This window comes from Mesoplodon densirostris, chromosome 5 (genome assembly GCF_025265405.1).
Source record: "Mesoplodon densirostris isolate mMesDen1 chromosome 5, mMesDen1 primary haplotype, whole genome shotgun sequence".
NCBI lineage: Eukaryota > Metazoa > Chordata > Mammalia > Artiodactyla > Ziphiidae > Mesoplodon > Mesoplodon densirostris.
Genome location: NC_082665.1, coordinates 128,802,533 through 128,813,238, shown reverse-complemented (window position 1 = coordinate 128,813,238; position 10,706 = coordinate 128,802,533). Strand labels below are relative to the sequence as shown.

The 10,706-nt window shown below is 42.3% G+C and overlaps 1 protein-coding gene across 1 annotated transcript; it reads right to left on the bottom strand.

Annotated features, from left to right (window-relative positions):
- Positions 1 to 2,169: 2,169 nt before the first annotated feature.
- On the bottom strand, positions 2,170 to 2,958 carry LOC132490551 (proline-rich protein 23C-like). The gene has a single exon (XM_060098877.1). The coding sequence runs from the start codon at positions 2,956 to 2,958 to the stop codon at positions 2,170 to 2,172; it is 789 nt and encodes a 262-aa protein (XP_059954860.1).
- Between the last annotated feature and the right edge of the window lie 7,748 nt (positions 2,959 to 10,706).

Here is a 10,706-nt window from a genome sequence, read left to right as displayed (position 1 = left end):
GAAGGGTAGCCCCCGCTCGCTGCAACTAGAGAAAGCCCACGTGCAGCAACAAAACCCAACACAGCCCAAAATTAAATAAATAAATGAAAAAAAATACCCAAGACATGGAAGCAACCTAAATGTCTATCTACAGATGAATGGATAAAAAGATGTGGCATACCTATACAAAGGAATACTACTCAGCCATAAATGAGAATGAGATGATGCCATTTGTAGCAACATGGATGGACCTAGAGATTATCATACTAAGTGAAGTAAGTCAAAGAAAGGTAAATATCATATGATATCACTTGTAAGTGGAATCTAAAATATGATACAAATGAACTTATTTACAAAACAGAAATAGACTCACAGACATAGAAAACAACCTTATGTTTACCAAAGGGGAAAGAGGGTGGGGGAGAGATAAATTAGGAGTTTGGGATTAGCAGATATAAAGCTATTATGTATTCAATGTAAAACAGATAAACAACAAGGTCCTACTGTATAGCACAGGGAACTATATTCAATATCCTGTAATAAACCATAACCATGTAAAAGAATATGGAAAAAAAATATATAACTTTGCTGTACACCAGAAAGTAGCACAACAATGTAAATCAACTATACTTCAATTAAAAAATAAAATTAAATTAAAAAATGTGCTAATGAACAGCTGAATCAAATATAAAAGGAATAACAACTTGATTGGCAGAGACCTCTTGCCTGCAACAACAATAAGAAATGGCAGAACAATGGAGTAATGTCTTTAAAGTACTTAAATAACACTTTAGAATTAGGAATGAATATATAATAAAAATTTTCAGATATACAAGACTATGAGAGTGTACTACACAAAACATGTTGAGATTTACAAAACCAAGATAATTTACTACACATAGGGTATAGTGGAAAGAACTATTAAAGTATATTCTTCAGCAAGAAGAAAATTGAGGCTAGACTTTGAGAGTGGAATATAAGAATAAAAAGGTAGAGAGGAAATGGTTAAAGCATGTTGGTGAATATAAATAGTATTGATGTTTAAAAAAACTGAAACCATCTTGTCTTCAGCTTTACCTGTAGATTTTATTTCTTTTATAAAAATGTGAAACAAATATGGTAATTAATTAATGTTTTATTTTTAAATTTTTAAATTTATTTATTTTTGGCTGCATTGGGTCTTTGTTGCTGAGCACGGGCTTTCTCTGGTTGCGGTGAGCGGGGGCTGCTCTTCGTTGAGGTGCACGGGCTTCTCACTGCAGTGGCTTCTCTGGTGGCGAAGCATGGGCTGTAGGTGCGCGGGCTTCAGCTGTGGCTCATGGGCTTAGTTGCTCCACGGCATGTGGGATCTTCCCGGACCAGGGCTCGAACCCGTGTCCCCTGCATTAGCAGGCAGATTCTTAACCACTGCGCCACCAGGGAGGCCCCTAAATTAATGTTTTAAAAGTTAGAGGTTTGATTTACAAAAGAAAAAACTCGGGGTAGAATTTAGAAGGTATGGATAATGTGGAATAGCAGGAATGCAAACATTTTACATCAGTCTCTGAGTCAAAATAACCAGAGGAACAGATTCAAAAAGGAAATGTGTATCCTAATACATGCTGAAAACATCTGATAAAATCCAGCATTTATTCATAATGAAAAGTGAACTTGACTGGAAGAGAACTTCCTCAGGTTAAGAGGAAGCTATGAACAAACATCATACAATTATGTATAGTAACCATCACACTATTTTGCAGCTTTCCAGGAGAGCAGCTCAAAACACCAAGAAAGAGAAAAGCCATGGCTAAAAATCTTTATAAATTCATGGGAAAACATATAACATGAGAAATCCAATTATTTATTGGTTTGGGGAGAAATAGGGTAGCAATAGGGTATGGTGCTGGAGAGAGTAGAATTTGAGAGAAAATAACTGATGCAAACGAGCGGGAATGGATAGGCCTGAGAATGATGTTTAAAATCTGAACACACACTGTCCGGTATCCCTGGGCAGATTTTCCATTTCAAAGCTGAGGTCTAGAGTCTGCTTTCTTTTCCTGACATAACTTCTCCTGCTACTATAGCCAGTCTGGAGGGGAAAAGGAGTTGTTGGCCCACGAGATGCTTAATTTCCAGGTTGTAGGACATTCAGTGTAAAAGACGCCGGGAAATGCATTGGGCCTCCAGTGTGTGTGTGTACCGGGGTGGAGTTCATTCGGGGAACAGACATCTCTGGGCCTTGCGCTTAGGACCATAAGGGCGTTGGGGGCGCTCGTGAGGACCCGGAATAGGAGAGGGAGGTAGAGGTTGGAGTGGTGAGTCCGGAAAGGGCTCCAGAAGGTGCATGTCCAGGTTGTCGTCGTGGTGAGGAGAGCCTTTCTCTGGACTAGGATTGGGCGCCCAAGGACAGGGCTCTGGGACAAAGCCCTGCGCGCTGGGTCCCGACACCCTTGCGGTGATGCTGCGGAGCTCAGCGACGGAGCCGGCTTCAGCCTCCATCCCAGGCGGCAGGAGCTCGGCATCTGCTTCCTCCCTGTTGACCTCTTCTTGGCGGGCGATCTCTGGGACAGCTGCGCAGAAGAATCCCGGCTCCAGGGCCATGTACTCCCCTGGAGCGCTCAGGAAAGCGGCCCGTTGCAGGCCCTGTCCCCACGGGCCTTCCACGCCCCAGCCCAGGAGGGCCTCGGGGACCAGCATGAGGGTGTGATCTCGGAGAGACACTTGCAGCACGGACGTGGGCTCGGGCTCCAGCAGCACGTCGACGTCATCTAGGGGCAGGTGCAGGGCACAGCCGGCGGGCAGGACCACTACGGAAGTGAGCGCGTCCGCGGCCGGAGGTCCCGTCAGGTTGTCCAGGCTGGGCGCCGCCTCGGACTCGGACTCGGACTCGGGGCCCTCGGGCTCCTCCGTTCGGCGGCGCTTGGCGGGGCCGGGTCCTTCGGTCTGCGGTCCCCACCAGTCCGCAGGGTAGGCACTGGGGCTGCGGGACCGGCTGCCCATGACCTCGACCGACGGACGGCGCCCCCGGGGCCTGGCAGAGGGCGAGGGCCGCGCTCGATCCTGCACGCTGTGACGGGTTTCAACGACGGCTGAGGCAAGCCGGGGCGGGGCGGCGCGATGCGGGGACGGCAGGACGGCGCGGTACGGGACGAGTCCTCGGAGCTCCGGGGCTGCCTCCTGCAGTTGGTCCTGCAGTTCAGGTTTCTAAGGGAACGGCGTCTGGCGCGGGGCTGGGGCTGGCGCCTTCGAATCTTCAGCTCGTCACGCCGATTCGTCTACGCAACAGACAGCGAGAGATGTTACAGGTGAAGCCAGTGGAATCCTAGTCGCAAAATGTCACGCTAAGCTCCGCCCCCTCCAAGGCTCCGCCCCGTAGACCTCGCGGTATCTGTGCTGCCCAACAGCCGGGGCTGTGGTTGGTAGAAAGCTACTGTTAAAGTCCTCCAGGGGCCAGAATACTCGTGTCCTTCATTTTTAGAGAAAAAAAGATACACCGCAAATGGAACTTTAAATATTAATCACCTTTAAGGTTAATATTTTCCTTTGATTTCAGGCATTCTAGAGAAAAAAACCACTCAAATAGACCACCCCCTTGGCAACATAAAACGGACCTATCTAAATGTTCCATGAAGTTCCTTTAATGCTTGGCCTATCATTTCAGATGTAAATGGAAAATACTCATGTATGTTTAGGTAAAGTTCTGTCTTAATAGTAAAATATTTGTGGCAGTTGCTTCCTGAAGATAAAAGCTGTTATAAAATTAAAACAATCTTAGTATAATTAAATTGTTTTATTCAGTATTTATTATATGTCAACCATTCTACTGAGGTTTAAAAAATGATCTTTATTTATTTCATTTTATTTTATTTTATTTTATTTATTTATTTTGCGGTACGCGGGCCTCTCACTGTTGTGGCCTCTCCCATTTCGGAGCACAGGCTCCAGACGTGCTGGCTCAGTGGGCATGGTTCACGGGCCAACCGCTCCGCGGCATGCAGGATCTTCCCGGACCGGGGCACGAACCCGTGTTCCCTGCGTCGGCAGGCGGACCCTCAACCACTGCACCACCAGGGAAGCCCTGATCATGTTTTTGAAAAAGTTTTTTATTTTTATGTATTTTTGGCTGCGTTGGGTCTTTGTTGCTGCTTGCGGGCTTTCTCTAGTTGCGGCGAGCGGGGGCTAGTCTTCGCTGCGGTGCACAGGCTTCTCGTTGCGGTGGCTTCTCTTTGTTGCGGAGCACGGGCTCTAGGCACACGGGCTTCTGTAGTTGTGGCACGCAGGCTCAGTAGTCGTGGTTCTTGGGCTCTAGAGTGCAGGGTCAGGAGTTACGGCACATGGGCTTAGTTGCTCCACGGCTTGTGGGATCTTCCCGGACCAGGGCTCGAACCCATGTCCCCTGCATTGGCAGGCGGATTCTTAAGTATTGCGCCACCAGGGAAGTCCTGGTGGCGCAGTACTTAAGGTATGTACTAAAAGCTGTACACTTTTAATATAAACAACTTGAGTTTGTAGATAAGTATACACTCGTGAAACTATCACCACAATCAATACCATAAAAGTATCTATGACCTGCAAAAGTTTCTTCCTGCCCTCTTTGGAAAAAAAATGATCTTTTTTACTTTTCACCACACCTGAAGCTCAGAGTGGTCAAGTGAGGTTTCAAGAATTAAATATGTACCAAGTTTGTGTTAGATATAGGCATCCAATGCAGACTTCTCTGGTTTTAAATCATGAACTCTTAACTCATACATTTATTGCATACACCTAAGAGTGAATTACTAATTGGTCCTGTGTGTGTGTTTTCAAGTTAATAGGTAGGGACATCCCTGGTGACACAGTGGTTAAGAATCTGCCTGCCAATGCAGGGGACACGGGTTTGGTCCCTGGTCTGGGAAGACCCCACATGCTGCAGAGCAGCAAAACTACTGAAGCCCTTGTGCCTAGAGCCTGTGCTCTGCAACAAGAGAAGCCACTGCAATGAGAAGCCCATGCACTGCAACCAAGAGTAGCCCCTGCTGGCCTCAACTAGATAAAAGCCAGCATGCAGCACCGAAGACCAGACACAGCCAAAAATAAATAGATAAATAAATAAACAAACAAATAAATAAATTTAAAAATTATTAAAACAATTAAAAAAATGTTAATAGGTAACGCCTTCCTCTTTCTTTTTTCTCAAACTATTTTTCACAGTTTAAACTCCTGTGAGCAGAGTATGTTTCCATTTCATTACATCCTTGTAAACATTTCTTATTGATAGACTCTTAACTGTTTTCCAACCTGGTGTAGTAAAATGCTACATCATTGTGTTTTCATTTTGCATTTCTGATTGCCAGTCAAGGTGGATCATTTTTTTCATATGCTTATTAGCCAATATTATATTTAATTCTTTGAAATATTCCCATCTTCTTTTTTTTTTGACTTAAAAAAATTAGGTTTCAACTTTTCCTCCAACTTTTTGCAGCGCTGGTTCCTTCTTCAAAGACCAACTCTGAGGGCACTTTCTTGAAAAGGGCATTTCTGACCATTTTGTTTGGAATGGTTTCTTCACTTACTCTCTATCTCATCCCTCTCTCTATGGCCTTCATAGTATTACCACATTCTGTAAATAAACAAAATATTGTTTAAAGACATTGGGGTTCAGTCATACTACTACCAGTCACTTATCAAATGTATGTGTAGCAAATGTCTCTATCACAGCCTTTGAAGACTTTAGCACTTGATTCACTGTAATTCTCACTCACTCCATACCTGCTGTAATTTGTGGTGAGTTTAATATTGTCATGGATCCCTCCTGCCCCCACATCTTGGCTTCTCAGTTCTCTTCCTCTTCAGTAATTTTGTCCTCCCTCCTACCTCTTTGGCTCACACTCTTTACCTTGTCATTATGAAACTTATATGGTAGTCATCAGTTACATCCATTAGACTATAACTTAATTAGTAAATAGTAAACTGTAGACTGCCTTCACTGGTCAAGCTCACTTTAACTGTTTTTACAAAAACTTGCATATCCTCCCAGCATCATGTAGCCTAAACAGTAAGTTACAAGGCCTCTTCACGACCCGTATAGATAAGTACCTCTGATGTAACAGTGTTATGGTGTTTGCCCGAGTTGTTTTTTTGGAACTTGGAGTCAGTTGTCCAGTTTGAACTTCAGCTGGTTAAGACTGGTTGGGACAACCGACTCTCCCCTCGGGCATGCGAGAGTGTCTGATCGGTGGCCATTTGATGTCAGAGGGCCGAAACCTCCACCCTAAGAATATGCTAATGTCGCCATTTTCTGAACATGCATCCTCTGAAGAAGCATGTAGCTTAGCTGCACCTGCCGAGAATAACGATACATCTTTTTTTTAAATTTTATTTATTTATTTTATTTATTTATTTTTGGGTGCGTTGGGTCTTCGTTGCTGCATGTGGGCTTTCTCTATTTGCAGTGAGCGGGGGCTTCTCTTCGTTGCAGTGTGCAGGCCTCTCATTGCGGTGGCTTCTCTTGTTGTGGAACACGGACACTAGGAGCGTGGGCTTCAGCAGTTGTGGCAAACGGGCTCAGGAGTTGTGGCACGCAGGCTCTAGAGTGCAGGCTCAGTACTTGTGGCTCAAGGGCTTAGTTGCTCTGAGGCATGTGGGATCTTCCCAGACTAGGGCTTGAACCCATTTCCCCTGCATTGGTAGGCCGATTCTTTTTTGTTTCTTTTTTTTTTTTTGGTAGGCGGATTCTTAACCACTGCGCCACCAGGGAAGTCCCGACCTCATCTTTTTCTTATTTCCAGTCACCTTTCCCCACACTCCCTGCACCTCAGGCCACCCTAATTCTTTATTCAGTAAACATCCCTAGCCCCTGGCCTTTGGGGAGATGGATTTGAGATTTGTTCTCCTTTCTCCTTGCTTGACTGCCATGTGAATAAACTCTTCCTCTGCTGCAAACCTCTCTATCTCAGATTTGGGCTTTCTGTGTGTGAGGCAAATGAACGTGGCTCAGTAACAATTACTCCAAATTGTGTCCCCCTCTATAATCACAATATAAAAGATTTATTCTCAGAGGAGTGGCTACCTCCTAAATTTCTAGCTTAGCCCTTTACATATCCAAACTCCATCAATCCTTATGCCCTTCTGGAAAAATTCATCTTTTCAGTGAAACTTAAACTATCAGTTCTTCCCTTCCCTCCATAACTGGAACTTAAATTCCACAGATAGTCATTTTAATCATTGCTATATTTATATCTTTTTTAAAAATTATTATTTATTGAGGTAACATTTGTTTATAACATTATATAAGTTTCATATGGACAACATTATATTTCTACTTCTGTACACACTACAGCATGCTCACCAACAAAGATTTAGTTTGTATAGTCACCACAGAGTTGATCCTCTTTATCCATTTCATCCTTTCCCCTCTGGTAGCCACTACTCTGTTCTTTGTATCTACGTGTTTGTTTTGGTTTGGTGTGGTTTGTTCATTTACTTTGTATGTTTAGAAAAAATTTTTTTTATTCCATATCTATGTGAAATCATATGGTATTTGGCTTTCTCTAGCTGACTTATTTCACTTAGCATAATACTCTCAGTGTCCATCTATGCTGTGGCAAATGGCAAGATTTTATTTGTTTTCTATGGCTGTATCTATATTGTATATATTGTGTTTCACATGTTCTTTATTCATTTATTGGTTGATGGGCACTGCGGTTGTTGCTATATCTTGACTATTGTAAATAATGCTGCAATGAACATGGCGGTGCATAAGTGTTTTCAAGTTAGTGTTTTCATATACTTTGGCTAAATACTCAGAAGTGGGGTAGCTGGATCATATGGTAGTCCTGTTCCTGAATTTCTAAGGAATCTTCATACTGTTCTCCATAGTGGCTGTGCCAGTTTACATTCCCACCGACACCGCATGAGGGCTCACTTTTCTCCACGTACTCGCCAACACTTTTAATTTCTTGCCTTTTGGTAAAAGCCATTCTAACAGGTATGAAGTGATATCTCATCGTCGGTTTCTTTTATTAGTTTTTTTAAAAAATTGAGGTATAATGGAGTTACAGTATTATGTTTCATGTGTACAACGTAATGATTAACAATTCTTAAAGATTATACTCCATTTATAGTTATTATAAAATATTGGCTATGGGCCCTTGCCTGGAGGTCCAGTGGTTAAGACTCCATGCTTCCACTGCAGGGGGCCCGGGTTCAGTCCCTGTTCAGGGAACTAAGATCCCCGAGTGCTGCGTGGTACGGCCAAAAAATAAATATTGGCTGTATTCCCTGTGTTGTACAATATATCCTTGTAGCTTAATTACTTTAAACATAGTAGTTTATACCTCTTCATCTCTTACCCCTATCTTGCCTCTCCCCACTTGTAACCACTAGTTTGTTCTCTATATCTGTGAATCTGTTTCTTTTTTGTTATATTCACTAGTTTGTTTTATTTTCTGATTCCATGTTTAAGTGATAACATAACAGTATTTGTCTTTCTCTGTCTGACTTATTTCACTATGCATAATACCCTACAAGTCTATCCATGTTGTTGTAAATGACAAAATTTCACTCTTTTTCTATGGCTGAGTATATACATACACACAGACACACACATGCATATATATATCACATCACATCTTCTTTAGCTGTTCATCTGTTGATGGACACTTAGGTTGTTTCCATATTTTGGCTGTCATAAATAATGCTGCCATGAACATTCAGCTGCATGTATCTTTTCAAAGTAGTGTTTTTGTTTTCTTTGGATATATACCCAGGTGTGGAACTGCTGTATCAAATGGTAATTCTATTTAGTTTTTTGAGGAACCTCCACACTGTTTTCCACAGTGGCTGCACCAATTCACATTCCCACCAACAGTGTACGGGGGTTCCCTTTATTTCACAACCTAGCCAACATTCGTTATTTGTGGTCGTTTTGATGTTAGGTGTTCTTACAGGTGTGAGGTGGTATCTCATGGTGGTTTGATTTGTATTTCTCTGACGGTTAGTGATGTTGAGCATCTTTTCATGTGCCTGTTGGCCAACTGTTATGTCTTCTTTGGAAAAATGTCTGTTCACCTCTTCCGCCCATTTTTGTTAATTGATTTTTATTGGAGTGTAGTTGATTTACAATGTTGTGTTAGTTTCAGGTGTACAGCAAAGTGAATCAGTTATACATATATCCACTGTTTTTCAGATTCTGTTCCCATATACGTTATTACAGAGTACTGAGGAGAGTTGTATAAACTTTTTTTTTTTACATCTTTATTGGAATATAATTGCTTTACAATGGTGTGTTAGTTTCTGCCTTATAACAAAGTGAATCAGTTATACATATACATATGTTCCCATATGTCTTCCCTCTTGCGTCTCCCTCCCTCCCACCCTCCCTATCCCACCCCTCTAGGTGGTCACAAAGCACTGAGCTGATCTCCCTGTGCTATGTGGCTGCTTCCCACTAGCTATCTGTTTTATATTTGGTAGTGTATATATGTCCATGCCTCTCTCTTGCTTTGTCAGAGCTTACCCTTGCCCCTCCCCATATCCTCAAGTCCATTCTGTAGTAGGTCTGTGTCTTTATTCCTGTCTTACCCCTGGGTACTTCATGACATTTTTTTCTTAAATTCCATATATATGTGTTAGCACATGGTATTTGTCTTTCTCTTTCTGACTGACTTCACTCTGTATGACAGACTCCAGGTCCATCCACCTCATTACAGATAGCTCAATTTCGTTTCTTTTTATGGCTGTGTAATATTCCATTGTATATATGTGCCACATCTTCTTTATCCATTCATCCAATGATGGACACTTAGGTTGTTTCCATCTCTGGGGTATTGTAAATAGAGCTGCAATGAATATTTTGGTACATGACTCCTTTTGAATTATGGTTTTCTCAGGGTATATGCCCAGTAGTGGGATTGCTGGGTCATATGGTAGTTCTATTTGTAGTTTTTTAAGGAACCTCCATACTGTTCTCCATAGTGGCTGTACCAATTCACATTCCGACCAGCAGTACAAGAGTGTTCCCTTTTCTCCACGCCCTCTCCAGCATTTATTATTTCTAGACTTTTAGATGATGGCCATTCTGACTGGTGTGATATGATATCTCATTGTAGTTTTGATTTGCATTTCTCTAAAGATTAATGACGTTGAGCATTCTTTCATGTGTTTGTTGGCAGTCTGTATATCTTCTTTGGAGAAATGTCTATTTAGGACTTCTGCCCATTTTTGGATTGGGTTGTTTGTTTGTTTTCTATTGAGCTGCATGCGGTGCTTATAAATTTTGGAGATTAATCCTTTGTCAGTTGCTTCACTTGCAAATATTTTCTCCCATTCTGAGGGTTGTCTTTTGGTCTTGTTTATGGTTTCCTTTGCTGTGCAAAACCTTTGAAGTTTCATTAGGTCACATTTGTTTATTTTTGTTTTTGTTTCCATTTCTCTAGGAGGTGGGTCAAAAAGGATCTTGCTGTGGTTTATGTCATAGAGTGTTCTGCCTATATTTTCCTCTAAGAGTTTGATAGTTTCTGGCCTTACATTGAGGTCTTTAATCCATTTTGAGCTTATTTTGGTGTATGGTATTAGGGAGTGATCTAATCTCATACTTTTACATGTACCTGTCCAGTTTTCCCAGCACTTCTTATTGAAGAGGCTGTCCTTTCTCCACTGTACATCCCTGCCTCCTTTATCAAAGATAAGGTGACCATATGTGTGTGGGTTTATCTCTGGGCTTTCTATCCTGTTCCTTCTGCCCATTTTTAAATCAGGTTGTTTGCTTT

What these genes read in the sequence shown, in the direction of transcription:
- LOC132490551 (XM_060098877.1), bottom strand. Translation starts at nt 2,958, where the DNA reads ATGGGCAGCCGGTCCCGCAGCCCCAGTGCCTACCCTGCGGACTGGTGG.